Source organism: Hemicordylus capensis, chromosome 4 (genome assembly GCF_027244095.1).
Source record: "Hemicordylus capensis ecotype Gifberg chromosome 4, rHemCap1.1.pri, whole genome shotgun sequence".
NCBI lineage: Eukaryota > Metazoa > Chordata > Lepidosauria > Squamata > Cordylidae > Hemicordylus > Hemicordylus capensis.
This window is the reverse complement of record NC_069660.1, coordinates 102,995,761-103,013,240: the sequence shown is the minus strand read 5'-3', so window position 1 is coordinate 103,013,240 and position 17,480 is coordinate 102,995,761. Positions and strand designations below refer to the sequence as shown.

Below are 17,480 nucleotides of genomic sequence, written 5' to 3'. Positions count from 1 at the left end.
GTATTGATTAGGGTACATATCAGATTTTTCTTCGACTCCTACCCTGCATTAGTAAAATTCACATGTGGCAAAACAACATGCGAGAACTTGAAATGCACTTTTTATCACAATGCAAGTGGCTTTCATTTAAAAATTTTAATAATGAAATCACTTACAGGCTTAACTATTCTGCCCTGATTGGTACAAATTATTTCTATGATATGGAATTTAACCATACGCATACATTTCTATGTAAAAGAGAGTCTGCATCACTATGTAAAAGGGAGTCTGCATCAATACAACATCATGGTTTTCAAGCATTCTAGTGATTCTCATGATGCAACTATTTATATCCATTGAGAAAATGAACACATGTGTTGTCCATTCCTCTATGGACTGGCTGACTCCAATGGATGATAGAAGCTTTGGGTGCACTGAGCAGAGAAGAAATGTAACATCAATCTTTCAAGAGAACATGAACTTTCTAACTGCACCACAATATGTTGATACATTGAATCTAGTACCATAATCCTCACAACCAGCAATCATTTGCTGCTATACCATACAGGAACAAGCAACGGAAATATTTCTGACTCTACAAGCATTTTCATGAAAATGACAACTTCTTTTTAAAGCTAGACAACAGATCATTATAAAATCATCAGTTGTTTTCAATACTACCAAGCTAGTTTTTTAAATGAAATCTCTTTCATCCAATCCTTATCACTAACAGTATCCTGAAAAAATGTGCATTAGTGAACAACAAAACTTAGAGAACATCTGACATACTAGGAGTGAGCACATCAGAGATAGTTTAGGTATTAGTGATGTAATCATATTTATGATATACCAACCCCATTGGCAGCGGCCATCTGAACTATCAATTTTATTGCAAGCTTATTAAAATATCTCCCATCTCCTCCAACCACCATGGTAGATCCTTGTCGATCTCTTAGGTCTATGGAAAAAAATATACTTTGGATGAAATTATGCAGGTAGTTTAGCCTGGTTTCAAAAATGAAAGTCTTCTTCCGTAATCCACTAGTTCCTGGTTTCTGGTCATAATAAGGTGCTGTTGGCAAAGTCAGTATAGGCAGTGGACTGTCTTCCATGTTCCTTTTTTGTATAGATACATTAAAAAAATAAAAGTTACAATAATCGTGAAAATATAAATATATTTTTAAAAAAGATCAGCCTTGATACTGGCAATAGCAGATCTACTGGTTAGAGGTTCAGTGAAGTAGTTCTGTACCCTAAAATAGCTCCTTGAACCTTCGGCTGAATGTGGTTTCTGTAACTGAAGAAGTTTTCTTGCACTTGCTCTGAAAGATCACTGTCAGAGAGGATACATACAATTCCACACTGCAATCCCTGAGGAAAATAGATGTTCTGGAGGTCTTTATAAAGCTTTTTATCACTACAGCAGCAGGCCTGTGGAACTCCTGTGCCACCACAAACTGAACCCAACAGCAGTAAACTCTGTCCAGTATTCTTTTTTTGGCGGAGAGGGAATGAGAACGCTGTTTAGTAGGTCAGCTCCTCAGTCAGAAGTATTGATTTGTTACCAGGCTGTGCTCTCCAAACCAATGCGAAGCTAGAATTGTTTTAGCCAGATAAGCAGGTTTATAAACGACTGCCAGGTCTCCAGTTAAGACGCCAACTTTTACACAGTCCTCATCAAGAAGGTGAATGCCGAGAAGGTAAGCTTGCTAGAACGGTGGTAATGGAGCACTAAAGTTATTTTGTGGAGTCTAGCAAGTTAAAGGTCACTCTTAAAATAAAAGTCAGGACTTCTCAATTACCTGCAGTTTCTTTATCCCTCTGTTATTTTAACTAGTAAGTCTCCAATGCCAAAGTGCTATAATGCCTATAGTATAGGCACTACTATGACAAATAGAGTTACCTGGTTATGTACAATTTTGTTCCTAATGTTTAATCTCTCTTGGATAAAGTGCAACTCCTATGGTTCCAAACAAGATATCAAATTCACCTAACACTAAGACAGACAGCTTCCAACAACATCTGTATTAAAATACCCCTTGTTTTACAGAAGGTATTGTCACATGTACTATGAAGTTCACAATTCTAAACATCTGATAGATAGACAGGATAGACAGGATAGACAGATATTTGGAGCACTTTAAAAAAAAAACCTCAGTTTCTCTAGGATTCATATGTTATCCACTAAACTCCACAAAATAAACTTGAAAAGGTAACTTTTTCCCCAGTGCTCTGGGCTCCTTGGAGGAAGAGCAGGATATAAATGTAAAAATAAATGAACAAACAACTTTAGAAGACAGAAACACAACACCTATTCACACCAGATTTGCTTATCACACAATAATAGCTGCAAGCTGCTCAGAGCGTTTTGCCCAAGCAATGAAGGTAACCCAGGGTGCTGCTACTGTGATCACCTACAAAACCTTTTATGAAATTACTGTCTAGTAAAACCTGTGGTTTACGGGCCATGCGTGGCATTTAGGCAGCTGAAGTGTAGCTCTCTCTCTATAGCACCAGCAAGGGACAAAGTGGCAAAATATATAAACAATCAATTAGGAAAATAGGAAGGCACTTGTGAACTAAAATGTCCAAAATAAATTACCTCTTGAATCATTGTCTTCTAAGAGAGCCAGCGTGGTGTAGTGGCTAGAGTGCTTGACTAGGACCGGGGAGACCCAAGTTCAAATCCCCATTCAGCCATGATACTAGCTGGGTGACTCTGGGCCAGTCACTTCTCTCTTAGCCTAACCTACTTCACAGGGCTGTTGTGAGGAGAAACCTAAGTATGTAGTACACCGCTCTAGGCTCCTTGGAGGAAGAGCGGGATATAAAATGTAAAAATAAAATAAAAAATAAAATAAAAACTCAGGAGGAGGTGAAAATGGTCACAATAGAAGGCTAGTTTTACAAAACTGTACGTGATCCACAATTGCTACACATTGCAACATGAATTAAATGTGCTATTTTGTAACTGATGGAAGTTTGCCCTCTTTTGTATATGGATTTTACCAAGCAATCCTCTTCTTGGTATATGTATGCAAAATAGTAATGTTATTTACATGATAGTATTATATATGTATTTGCTTTCTGTAGCCTCACCTATACGATATCTGACACAATAGATAGTACAGAAAGTTACAGTTGCAAAGGGAAAAACAGGAGGGGGGAGAACGACGACATTATTTTAACAGACCTTTTTTAGACCTTTATTGAAAATCCTAAAATATAGCCACTCTGTGTAATGTGGTTAAAATCATAGGTAAAGGTTTCCCTCTTGTGGTATATAAGTGAAAATGCACATCTCAGAGGGGAACTCAACATTCCTGATCATTTTTAGTTACTGTAGGCTAGAATTTACATATAAATTCTAGTCTTATCACACAAACATTGTGTACAAACATTGTGTGATAAGCAAAACTGGTGTTAACAGGTGTTGTGCTTCTGTCTTTGTTCATTTATTTTCACATTTATATCCTGCTCTTTGTTCATTTATTTTCACATTTATATCCTGCTCTTCCTCCAAGGAGCCCAGAGCAGTGGGGAATTTATATGTAATTTATATAAATTACATATAAATTCTGCACAACTGAAGCTCAAGAGCTTTGAAAGGAGAGTTTCCAATAACACTTTCTATTAGTGCTGAACCTGGGCATCACCACACCATGAAGTATCCTAACACTCAAAGCCAAAAGGTAGAGGTCATACAAAACAAGAGAAAGGAGATCAACTAGTGCAAGAAAACAAAAATTTATAAAGTAGGAATACTGTAGCCCAAACCACCTACTCAGGAACTTATTTCCCCATATTAGTTTCAGAAAACTAATATGGGGGAAACAGCTCACTCACCCATAAATGTTTTTAATTTTTCTATGTGAACCGCCTTGGGGTTGTTTTAATGAAAGGTGGTATACAAATTTATCAATCAATCAATAAAATGCACTTTGCCCCTTCTGTGCCCCCACTTTTTAAAGTGCCACCACTGTGCAGCAGAGTGAGTTCCAGAGTACTGTTGTGCAGTCATTTGAACAGGGGAAGGGGCAATTTTCACCAGTCTTCCCTTCTCTCTCAAGCTATCTGTGCATCACTAAAATATATCCGAGAGAGTCAAACAGCCCTCAGAGGCACATTTTGGTGACACACAGTGAACTTCAGTAACAATGAACTAATGTGGATGCAAATGTAATATTATGCAATTCAGCAATCAACGATGCCATTAATTTTTTTTTCCAAGTATGTAAAAAAAAATGTAAAGTGCATGAAAGGGTAAATATGTTTTATTGATTTATTAAGTATTCCAATTTTTTTTTTAAAAAATCCACATACAGCTTTGAACTTGCTTCAGTACAGCACTTGAAGCACATGAAGTGTTTTTCATGATACTACCCCACACAGCATCAAATATTTCCATTAAACTACCTCACTCCTTGAAAAACCTTTGGGATACAGTATAGGAAATTAATATGGTGGAAGTCTTTTTTTGCTGTATAAATAGGTCAAACAACATACCAAACAAGATCACAATCTATTTAGTACATCGGGAAAATGTGGAGTAATTTTTTAAAAGAAAAAAATTAATGGGTTTTATGCAAATGAGGAGCAAATTTGGATGGGAATTTTTTCCAATTCAAAATTTCTGGAATACCCACAGCTCTGCTAACCACAATGCCACACTGGCTGTACAAAAGAGAGCAGGCCTGTTTTGTTAACTCTCCAGAGACTTGATAGCTCTCAGTAAAAATGTACACGGTTTGCACTACCACACCAGTCTACAACAGCGAACTAAAAAACTTTGGTCAATGCCCAAGTCCTCTTCAGGTGTAGTAGTATCTGTGGACACTGTATCTAGGTACAATGTCCAATATTGTATGGTACAATGTCAAAATATGTGAACCTACAAGTGCTCCTAATTAGCGGGGAGGCTCTCTCCTTCAACTCAGCATTTGTTTCTTCAGACAAACTCTGTCAGCAGGGCTCACAGGCACACTGCTGTGGACAGAGTTCCTGGACAGTGTCCACAGCTGGACTACACTGTACCTGGCCAATGTCCATGGATAACAGAATTCCTGAACAGGGAGTGTCAACTGTCTGCCCAGTAATACTGACATTGGTCAAAACAGTTTCTTCAGTAAAGGGCCAGATATGTCACTGTTACGATATTCTGTGCCATTTTGCTCAAAGCAACTCATAGTAGCCACTTTAGTTTGCTTGTGCAAAATGTCACCCTCCATGCCTGAGGCACGACTAACCCCTAGATAGCCAACTACTGGCACCATCAGTGTCGAGCTAATGTTTTCTCCAGGAGGAAAGGCTCATTTGGAAACTCGTAAGTACATACTACTCAACTGAACCATTTCAGTTGTTCCCCGTTTCTGGGAAAGGAATCCAACAGTATGCATGTGTGCACCATATGGTTCATCAGCTAATATGAAAAACAAACAGCAGTCCACAAGCTGAGGCAAAGGTGGTCTGGATAAGAGCTGGCCGTGGCCTAGAGGACTGGTTAGCAGATTGTTACTACACTTCTAAATAAGCAGCCCCAAGCAATACTTAGAAATGGAGGGAGAGTCTGTGGGCTATAGTATGCCTATGAAAATGATTGCAAGAGAATAAAAGTAAATATCTTATGGCATTTTTATATTGGATTTTTGGTAGCCATTCAGTTAAATCTACAAATATAACTAGCCCACAAACATTTGAATTAACCTTTTGTATAGATACTTAAACACATACTTATGTTAATCATCTGTGGCCTAAAAGAGGAAAAACACAAGAAGTTCTGGTAAGAACTAATCTGGCTATTCTCCTTTCACTATCCCTACAACTGGACTAAATTTGGCCCAAAACGGATAGATGGTCCACAGGTTAGCCCACTTGTGCCTCAAAATGTTCATGCATCCGCCATCTTGAATTGGGGTGGATGACATCATCACAAACTATGCCATTAAGTTATCCCTATGGGTCCCTACAACTGTATTCAATTTGGTTCATATTGATCCAGGCATTGAGAGGTTGATGGGGACAGACACACACAGACACAGCTAGGTGATTTCATAAGCTTACTTTCCTTAAGGAAAGTAGGCTAAAATCTAGCTTTTATCATGTTGCATAAAGACAATTCTTATTTGTTACAGCCAGCCAGAAGAGTGTCTATTCACAAATCTGATTTGAGACATGCAAAGCTGACTTCTTGTACTGAACTAAGTGCACATTGTACATACACACATGGCCCTAGTACATATTATATTCAACATGTGTACAATCTGTGTCCAGATCTATAGGCATGTACAGTTATTCACACATTATGTTCAATACACATACAATGGTACACTTCCTATTTATACCCTGCATTTGAGAGGGCCTTACACAGGTTCCGTTTTTAAATGAACATATGTGCATGTACACAAACATGTACATGCGGGTGGGTCTCCAAGAGAGGCTGGGGATTCTGCTGGTATACTAACCACCCCGCTGCACATCAGTCTCCCTACCTGAGCTGGAGGGGGTGGTCTCGGAGGTGGCCTTGGGTTCCCCCAGGCTTATTGTTTTGGGGGATTTCAATGTCCACACTGAGGCACCCCTAGTGGGTGTGGCTCAGGATTTCATGGCCTCCATGGCAACCATGGGCCTGTCTCAGTTGGTATCGGGCCCTACCCATGTGGCAGGACATACTCTGGATCTGACCGGGAAATAAATGATCTGGAGATGGGGGAATTTGAGACAACTCCCTTGTCATGGACAGATCATCATTTGGTGGGGTTTAGTTTGACTGCTCCATCTGCCCTCTGCAGGGGTGGTGGGCCGATTAGGTTGGTCCACCCCCGGAGGCTTATGGATCTGCTTGGATTCCAGATGGCCCTTGGGGAGTTTCCCGTGTCCAGAGCTGGTGACCCTGTTGAGGCCCTGGTCGATCTCTGGAATGGAGAGACAGCCCGGGCTGTTGACACGGTTGCTCCTAAATGCCCTCTCCGGCTTGGTGGAGCCCAATCTGCTCCTTGGTTTTCCTTGGAGCTTAGGGCGATTAAACAACTCGGATGACGGCTGGAATGATGCTGGAGGAAGAGTCATGACGAATCCAACCGAACATGGGCTAGAGCCCATTTTAGGGACTACTCCATGGTAGTGGGAGCGGCGAAAAAACTTTTTTTCTCCACCTCCATTGCATCTGCTCAGTGTGGTAAAAACATTGCTCCACACATCCCCCCAGATAATGGGGGAGGAATCATTTACAGCTCATTGTGATCAGTTTGCTTGTCACTTTGCAGATAAAGTCACTCGCATCCATGCTGACCTGGACTCCAGAGCTTTGGCAGTTCCAGCAGATGTGCCTCTGGTACCATCTGGTCCTGTTGTGTTGGATTCTTTTCAGTTAGTGCAGCCTGAGGATGTGGACAATATCCTGGGCAGTGTGCAGGCGACATCATGTGCTCTTGACCCTTGCCCTTCATGGCTAATAAAAGCTGCCAGGGCAAGTACAGGTAGATGGTTGGAGGTGATTATTAATGCTTCATTAAGGGAAGGCAGGATGCCACCATGCCTCAAGGAGGCGGTGGTTAAGACCATTATTGAAAAAGCCCTCCCTTGATCCCTCCAACATGGACAACTATAGACCGGTCTCTAACTTGCCCTTTTTGGGCAAGGTGATAGAGCGTGTGGTGGTGTCCCAGCTTCAGAGGGTCTTGGATGATACGGATTATCTGGAGCCTTTTCAGTTTGGCTTCTCCCCCGGGTACGGGACTGAAACTGCCTTGGTCGCTCTAGTGGTGACCTACGCCGGGAACTAGACAGGGGGAGTGCGTCCCTATTGGTTCTGCTGGACCTCTTGGTGGCATTTGATACCATCGACCATGGTATCCTTCTTGAGTATGGGAGTCGGAGATATTGCGTTGCAGTGGTTCCGGCCCTTTCTTGAGGGGAGGGTCCAGAAGGTGGTGCGGGGGGACTACTGCTTGGCTCCGTGGCCGTTGATCTGTGGGGTCCCGCAGGGTTCCGTCTTGTCCCCCATGCCGTTTAACATCTACATGAAACCGCTGGGAGAGGTCATCCGGGGACTTGGACTGAGTTGTCAGCAATATGCGGATGACACTCAGCTCTATCTCTTGTCATCTGATCCTAGGGAGGTGGTGGATGTCCTGAATCGGGGGCTGGAGGCCGTGATGGGTTAGATGTGGACTAATAAACTGAAATTGAATCCAGACAAGACGTAGGTACTGTTGGTCAGTAGGAGAGCCAATCAGGATGAGGAGATTTTACCAGTTCTGGATGGGGTTGCAAGTATTCAGCTTGGGGGTACTACTGGACCCGGCTCTGCTTTTGGAAGCTCAGGTGGAGGCGGTGGCCAGAGGTGCCTTTGCACAGCTTCGGCTAGTGCGCCAGCTGCGCCCCTTTCTCAAGAAGGCAGATCTGGCCAAAGCTGCCCATGCCTTAGTCACGTCACAGCTGGATTACTGTAACACGCTCTACGTGGGGCTGCCCTTGAAGAATATCCAGAAACTGCAGCTAGTGCAAAACGCGGCAGCTAGGGTTTTATCTGGAGCTGCCCAATGGGAGCACATCACACCCATTCTGAAAGAGTTGCACTGGCTGCCAGTTCGTTTCCAGGTCCAATTCAAGGTGCTGGTTTTGACCTTTAAAGCCCTTAATGGTTTGGGCTTGGGGTACCTGAGGGACCACCTGCTCAACCCGTTGAGTAGGGTTGCTGCCTACTCAACGAAGTCATCTGAGGGGGCTCTGCTCCGGGTGCCGACAATCAGGGAGGCTCAGCTGTCGTGCACTCGGGACAGGGCCTTCTCTGTTGCTGCCCCCAGACTCTGGAATGCTCTCCTAGTGGCCATTTGCTTCTCTGACTCCATCACAGTTTTTAGAAAGCTTGTTAAATCTTGGCTTTTTATCCAGGCTTTTACATGATTGTTTTTATTGCTGCTTCTATGTGTTTTTACCCATTTATGGTTTTTATGCTTGTATTTTATAGATTTTAAATTTGGTTTGTTTTTATATTTTTTTAGCTTAATATTCTTATTGTCATTTTATTGTATGTTTTTAACTTTTGTAAACCGCCTTGAGATTGTTTTTAATGAAAGGTGGTATATAAATTCAACAATAAATAAAAATAAATAAAAACACGTGTGCGCGCACACACCAACACGTCTGGATAGCGCTACAGTGCTCTGTTGAAGTTCTCCTAAAAAACACACTTCAATATTTCCTTAAAGTTGTTGTTTGAAATTAAAAAAACCAAACAATGCAGAATTTTGTACTATTAAGTATCTGCACTGAATAAGAATGTAAACCTAGCACCTGCATTGATAGAGAAAGACAGAGTCTGTTGAGACCTAGCACTAAATCATGCTTTTGTGTTATGTGCATTAGGAGTAGAGGTAGACTGGAGGATGTATTGTACAGACATAACAAGGTTAGAATAAAACTAAATGCCTTCCTCTGACAAATAGACATTTTTGAGATTCATGATAGATGTCTGTTATCATGAAAAATCCTGAGGTTGACATCAAATGATTGAACAACTATAAGAAGTCCGCCCTCTGGACAGGGAGCAGCAAGTTTTGCCTAACAAGCAAAACTTGCTCATCTGCGTATCCCAAGTGCCTGCTGTCCAGCTGCGGAGCGAGCAGAGGTCCTTGGCTTGCAGGCAAGAGACTGCTTGGTGATTATTGCCATGGGGTGACAAATCAGGGGCTACCTCTGTCTGTGAACTCCTACACCAGCTTTTCATCTGAAGCCTTGTCTGCAACACTCTCCAGCAACGGACACTAGCCTCACTCACATCCGTTTGGCCACAATAGGATCTGGTAATATGGCTCTTTCAAGAACCAGCCTTTGCCTCCAACTTCCCTCCCCTGTACTAAATTAAAGCATGTGGATATTCTTGTTTGATATTAAATACCATGACTAGAAAGACTGAAGGGACAAGGCAGCATCTTAGATCTACTGGGGCATTTAGGGTTTAAATAGGTCAAAATCTAACATCTCTTATGGTTCTGGAAGATACTTGGAAGCTTACACAGAAGCTAGGACAATATGTAATATACTTTTAGTGCCCTGCATCAGTTCCAGTAGTCAAAAGGCAATCAGTGGATTCTCAGGAGCTAAAATTTCAAGAGTCTGCAAGTCAGCTGTCTGTAAACTGACTTGTAGCAGGATAGTCTTGAGATTCATTAAAATCTAACTAGTATACAGTACGTCCCATTGAGCTCAATGGAACAGATTCCTCAGTAAGCATGTTTAGATTGTAAACTTTGTGGCTAGCACTGCTTTTTCTGTAGGCTCCCAGAAGCCTCTCTGCTTATGTGTGAGACTGCAAGTGAATGGGTCTCACTATTTATTTATTGAATTGAATTGAATTGAATTGATTTGAATACCACCCTTCCAAAATGGCTCAGGGCAGTTTACAATTAAAACAAACCACTAAAACAGTAAAGAGCTAAAACAAATTAAAAAACAACATAACAATTAACAATTTAAAAACATTTTAACACAACAATTAAACAATTACAGTGACTAAAACCCCCAAAATTTAGGAAGCTGAGAAAGCTTGGGTGAAAAGATGGGTTTTCAGGTGTTTTTTGAAAATTGCCAGAGATAGGGAGGATCGTATCTCAGCAGTGGGTGCATTCCACAGTCTTGGGGCAGCGACCGAGAAGGCCAGTCTCTATGTAGCCACCAAACGAGTTGGCGGTAACTGGCGACAGACCTCCTCAGATGACCCCAATGGGCCGTAGGGCTCATAATGAAGAAGACGCTGTCTTAGATACCCAGGGCCTAAGCCGTTTAGGGCTTTGTAAGTTATAACGAGCACTTTGTATTTTGTCCAGGAACCTATTGGCAGCCAGTGTAACTCCATCAGTAAAGGAGTAACATGGTCTCTCTGAGATGACCCAGAGACCAACCTGGCTGCCGCATTCTGAACTAACCAAAGTTTCCGGACTACATACAAAGGCAGCCCCACATAGAGCGCATTACAAAAGTCAAGTCTGGAGGTTACCAACAGATGTACCACAGTTTTGAGGTCATTGATCTCAAGAAATGGGAGCAGCTGGCGTATCAGCTGGAGCTGATAGAAAGCACCCCTGGCCACCGCCTCAACCTGAGAAACCAGGGAGAAGTGTGAATCCAGAAGTACTCCCAGATTACAAACCTGTTCCTTTTGGGGAAGTGTGACCCCATCTAGAACAGGCAGATCAAAATCGTCTCCAGAGTTCTGACCCCGCACAATAAGTACGTCCGTACCTCTTTTGACATGCTCGGGAGCCTCACCGCACCATGAGCTCTCTGTTTGTTGGCATATTGGGGAACACTCACTCAGTAGGCAGTGGGACAGTTATCCCTAGATTTAGCAGCTGCAAAAGAGGCATATTGAAAGAGAGCTCTCTGAGGGACCCTCCTGGATTCAACTCTATCATCTAACCCCTTCAGCTTTCTCACCCCTGCTTCTGACCAAGCTGTCCCCGAGGAACAAGGTCCCTCAGTTGTTCAGGCAGCCCCGGGGTCTCTGTGCCAATAGAAGCTCAGGTAATGTGAACATTTGCCCCTCACTGGGCCCATCTCTATCCCTGCTGCTTCCTCTTAAATCCAGCTGCCTCCTTCTCTAAAGCTTCTCTCTCTAGTCCACCTGGGAATTCATACCATTAGGACTTTAAACTAACACGTCTCTTTGCAGTTGAACGCACCTTAAATAGGATTGCTTTAACCACACATTTCTTTGTGCTGTACCCCTCCCTTCAATAAACCCTTTTTTTTAATTTTTAAAACTTCAACCTTGCCTCAGTCCAGTTATTTCCTGGGACCACTACTTTGTGTAAATTTAATCTGATGTAGAACTGTCCTGTACCCAGAGCTAATTTCCCTACACAAAGCCTGAACACAATTTTGGGGTGTTTACCTGTTCCCAGGGCAGTTCCCAGGGCAGTTCCATTAACAACTTACAGCACAATACTATGGGTGTTTTCTCAGAAGTAAGCCCCATTGAGGTCAATGGGCCTTGCCTTCAGTAAGTGTGTACAAGATTTCAGCCTGAATTTATTTCAGACAACTTAAATGGAAGCAAATATTCCTTAGCAAACAGGAGTACTATGAAACATAGCTTTGTTTTTCTTGATTAAAAATGAAAGCAACTTTACTTTTTCACTGATTTTATGCTAAACTGCTCACATTAGTAGTTTATCAAGTTCAGATCTCCTAATTCAAGGTTATCAGAACATAAGAGAGTTACAAACTTAGAGGTATTCTGGAAAAGGTAAAAGACCAATTCAACACACTATAATCTACAAAGAATCCCTGTGGATTGACCAAAACTGCTTGTGTATAGTAAATTACAAACAAATACATTATTTTAAGGTAGAGCAGATACAAAAATTGATCTTAGCTCTCAACAGCTCATAATGGGAGATTATGCTGTAAGCAGCATAAAACAAAGATCTTTAGGATATATGACTGCATGATCCTTTTCCTCAGTGCAACAATGTTATTACAATATATTCAGAAACATTACATTAGGAAAAGCAATTATTCTAACAAATTAAATTAAGAAGTTCTGGTAAAAACTAATCTGCCTACTTTCTTTTCATTATCCCTACAACTGGACTAAATTTGTCTCAAATTGGTTAGATGGTTTACATGTCAAATATTCATGCATCTGCTATCTTGAATTGGGGTGGATGACATCATCACAAACTACAGCACTTAAGTGCCCCTGTGTGCCCCTGCAGCTGTAGCAAATTTGGTTCATATTGGTCCAGGCACTGAGAAGTTGATAGGGGAACACACAGAGAGAGAATGCCAGGTGATCTCATAAGCTTACTTTCCTTAAAGAAAGTAGGCTAAAACCAGAAACCTAGAACTCTATATGGCTCAGTTTCTAACTCATCCTTCACTTCTTCTTGGCACTCCTCTGATACAAGCAGAGAAATTGCTGTTGGAGTGTTGCTCAGCTTGCTGGAAATATGCCATGTTCCATTAAGATCCTCTGGGTACACTTCCAAAAAGTAGACAAACCAGCCTTTATGTTCAGCTGGAACCAATCCCAATGATTGCCCATTTGTGCACTCCCTGGCCAAACCAGAGACAATATATATAGACCAGCCAACTGGAACCTGTGTGTCTGTATTTTTAAGTAGCCATCACAGAGAGATCCCTGTTTGGATTGGTACTGAGGGAAGAAATACTTTGCTTAAACAGTGGCCTCAGTCTAGACTCCCCCCACTCCATGGGTACTATTTTGCAAGGAAAAAACCAATGGGAGCGTCTGCCCTTACAAACAGCATCCACAGGGGGCAGGCAATCTGGATAGGAACTGCAGTAGAGGCAAAGCTCCCCTACACCCTGCTATTGTCCCAATCTCAATCCAGACCCTGCACAGCTGCTATTGGCATTTAAAAATACAGACACATAAGCCCCAATCACACAATCTATGATCATTTTTTTTTTGGTCCCTAATGCTTAAAGCTAGTGCTATACCACTTATCACTTTCTCTACAAGAGTTCTCTTTTGCACTGAAAATAGCATTATCAACTCTGTCTCCCTAGCTGCAAGTCGCAATTTAACAACAGGTGAAGAGCCTCAGGTTGGCCATTCTTGATATATTAGCTATTCTGGAGGACCACTGTGGCTAAGAAACAACCCTGAGACTATTAAGAGTAAGAGAGGAGTGGGATGCTGGCTGAAATTATAAGAGTATACTTTTTTTTTTTAACACTTTTCAATAAAAGGCATTTGAGTGGACTCTTATCACCCTTACAATTGTAACTTCCAAGCACATTTTAGTTTTGCATAACATTTCCTGCTGCCAAATTGCTCAGGTTAAGCTAGGAAGTCTATTTCCAAGGCCAATATGACATGTTTCATTCGTTAGGATTCCTGTGGTAGTCTGTTGAAGCCAGGCTAAACCATAAAGATTTCACTTTATGAGGTTTCCTAACAATTTCATGCTATCCCGTTCTCAAACAGAGATACAGTTTAGCGACATTCTGGATGTTATCAGGTTTCTTAAGTTATTTCAGATGATACATGGTAGCCCATGACCCAATTCAGACACCACATGGAATTGGGGCTGAATTCCCCTCCGTGCAGCATAGCGCTTTTCCTCTCTCCTCCCCAGTTTGCCACAAGAAGAGACAGAATTCTATTTCCAGTACTGGCACAGAACAAGGCAGAATCTTGTTCTATGCCAGCACTGATGTCTGGCAGATAATCCTGGTTTATTCTAGCCAGAGTTTCCAAATAATCCAGGGTCTCAGAAGCTGGGATTCAGATCCTGGTTTATTTGGGTCTATTTCATACAATCCTGGCCCTGTGTGATATCTGAATGAGACCAATGTATGTTTTCCAGTTTGGGTAGCCATGTGTCCCTATGTCATAGCACCCTCAATTTATTACATGTATGCATTTATGTGTGCATGTCAGAGGCTGTATTTTAACAGGATCATCTTCCACATTGGTGGTCTAGGTCTGTCACTGTGTACACTCAACAAGGGCATTTCTTGACAAGCATACTTGCATATGTTCCAAAGCACGTATTTGTCACCTTCATAAAGTACACTAAAAAGAATTCACCTAAAAGCATGTAACATGTGGTGCAGTCTCTAGAGACCATAGCTGACCAACTCTTATTTTGAACCCAATCATTTTATCTATTTGGACAACTCAACTGTTACAGAGAGATAAGGCTATAAATGTGAGCTTCCTATGTATTCCAGATATTGGTTGTAAGCATATTTTGGCTGGAATTAGAACACTGATTCATAACAGAAAACTAAAATGTCTAGATCAGAGGTGCCCTTAGGTAATTTTGAAGCCTGGACCTAAAGGCTTTTGGAGGCCGTCCCCCACTGGAGGCCCCCCTCCCACTGCAAATTATGCATCATCCCCCTATACACACACAGCATATTTTTAACACATGGGGTATATTTATGCAAATATGCAGTAGCAGAAACATTTCAACACACAACTTAACATATTCCCATCCCACATTTTTCTTTCCCAACTCCCGCCTCTGTCTTTAAAACACCCAGCACAAGTCATAATCATACTCAGCCATCCAGCGCAGTGCCGGCCAGCAGCAACCACAACACCCAAGACAGTCTAAAGAGGACTTGGGGGCATCCAGGGGTGTGGAGGCCCTCGACTTCAGATCCAGAGTCCAGAGGTAAGAGCGCCACTGGTTCAGATACCAAGATAGCATAAGCTCCATTCTTCTCTAAAGGTAAAGTGTGCCGTCGAGTCAGTGTGGACTCCTGGCGACCACAGAGCCCTGCGGTTGTCTTTGGTAGAATACAGGAGGGGTTTACCATTGCAATCTCCCATGCAACATGAGATTATGCCTTTCAGCATCTTCCTACATTGCGGCTGTCCAATATAGGTGTTTCCCATAGTCTGGGAAACATACCAGCAGGGATTTGAACCAGCAACCTCTGGCTTGCTAATCAAGCCATTTCCCTGCTATGCCATTAGATGGCTCAAGAGAGACACAAATTCACTTAAAAGTTTTAGAAAATCTGTTCACTTTCTGCTCAAAGAAGCAGGAAAAAATTACATCCAGTTCTTGCCTATGCCTCATTTGCATTTAGGTTTTTTTTTTTTTTTTTTTTGCATTAACACCAATGTTATTTTAGTTTCTGGGTGGCAACAAGCTGGTGATTACTGCTGGGATGTTTGATGTTTGCACTATGTAGAGCTATGTCAACAGGCCTAACAATGCAGCTGGCACCAAGGCTACTTTGTAGAGAGGGCAAAGAGGAAAGGGGCTATTTTGAATAATTTTTTGCAATTTCAACCATCATTGACAATATATCTGCAGGCTTTTGCATAAGCAAGGTCTGTGCAAAAGGTCATAAATTGTGCAAACAAACAGAGGCTAATAAGAAGAAAAGTTCCTGCTACTAGGAAGGATCTTGAGAAGTCTACTTTTCAAAGCAACAAAAAAAAAATCCTATTTTATTTTAAATTGAGATTAGTGCTTGCAATGAATCAGGAAGAGTTGCATATATCGTCACAGCAAAGCAAGAGAAACTGTATCTCCAGTGCCTGAAAGGTTAACTTAAATGTCAAAGATTGCCGAGCCTTTTGAAGTAAGCAAGAGGAGTGCCATCACTCCCTCCTCCCTCAACAGCCATGAATCTGTGTGTAAAAATAATTAACTTACCTAAGTGGCACCTCAATCCCAATTCACTTTACTAGTAACTTAGTTCCTTGTCAAATGACACCTCAATCACAAAGAGCATTTTCATAAGTGACATCAAGAGCATTGTTTGTAAATGTTAAAGCAACACATGGCTTTTCAGATACTATTTTAAAAAAATCAAGCATCCGCATGTCAATTCAAAGGGTTTTGTTTCTCTTAAGTCAGAAAAGGATTTAAAACCCCAAATTTATTCTTTCTGCTTCCACCCAGCTTTTGGTCCCATTACCATCAAATTTTATCTCGACTCCATTAAGAATAATGGGTGAGGGTGCAAGAGTTAGATTTGGAAAAATAAAATCACATAATATCTCTGCCACCAGTCTGCAGCACAGGCACAGCATGTATCAGGGCGTGGGGCACAGCTAAAAGCCTTAGCAGGCCCGAGCATGACCAGGAAGGAGAGGACATGGCTTAAGTTGCTAGCCTTGGGCTCCCTCTGATCCAAGTTTGATCCTCCCCGATTGCAAACGGAACCCTTCCTCCGTTTCCCCAAGTTGTGTTTTGTCTTCCAAGACCGGGTTCAAATGCCCATGTTGCCTGATGTGGGGCGGGGGAGGTAAATGCAAGGAAAGGAGAGGGAGACCCAAAGTGAGTCAAAGTGCAGCAGGCCAAGTTGCAGCCGGCACACTGAGAGTTAACAACCAGCCGCAGCAGCAGTTCCTACAACACGTTTGCAAATGGGCAGACGCTCCGGCACGGAGCGGGGTCATGGGGGCGAAGGATGGATCCCGGAGCTGTCAGGGACACACAACGGCCCTCCTTACCCCGTTGGCAGCGGCAATGCGGAGAATCAGCTGGATGGCCTCCTTCATGTAGAAGCGGCCGTCTCCCCCCACCACCAAGGTGGCCTCTTGCCTCTCGCTCGGCTCGATCGTGGAGATAATGCTCTGGATGAAATTTTCGGCGTAGTTGGCATTGCCCTGGAACACCTTGACCCGCTTGCGGAGGCCGCTGGTGCCGGGCTTCTGGTCGGTGTAGGCTTTGGTTTTGACGGTCACGATCTTCACCATGGTGTCTCTCTCGGGCTGCGGCTCACGCTCGCGGGTGTGTTTGAGAAGCTGGGCTGGCGCAGCGGGACGCTTCCTCCGCCTCTAGTAGCAGCTGCTGGGCTGGGCTTAGCGCTGTCACCGCTCACACCAAGCAGTCGTCCCCGCCTCTTAAAGCCACCGAAGCCCGAGACGGGGCTCGCCAGCCCTCTGAGCTAGGAGGATGAACCCGGAAAGTGCCAGCAGCCCGATCCTATCATGCATATTACTTACTCGACAGGAAGTCCCTCTGATTCAGGAAGGCTGCTCTCCATTAAGTAAGCCT

At 42.6% G+C, this 17,480-nt stretch overlaps 1 protein-coding gene across 2 annotated transcripts in view; it reads right to left on the bottom strand.

Annotated features, from left to right (window-relative positions):
* Positions 1 to 17,266, bottom strand: part of PGM1 (phosphoglucomutase 1) — a 39,877-nt gene extending 22,611 nt beyond the window's left edge. Inside the window, exon 1 of one of the 2 annotated variants that reach the window (XM_053244658.1) lies at positions 16,934 to 17,266. In XM_053244658.1, coding sequence (XP_053100633.1) covers positions 16,934 to 17,179 — 246 coding nt within the window. In that variant the 5' untranslated portion in view covers positions 17,180 to 17,266. Of the gene's footprint in view, positions 1 to 833; positions 1,107 to 16,933 lie in introns of those variants that run through there. The other variant, XM_053244657.1, reaches the window with a different exon arrangement.
* Positions 17,267 to 17,480: the final 214 nt, after the last annotated feature.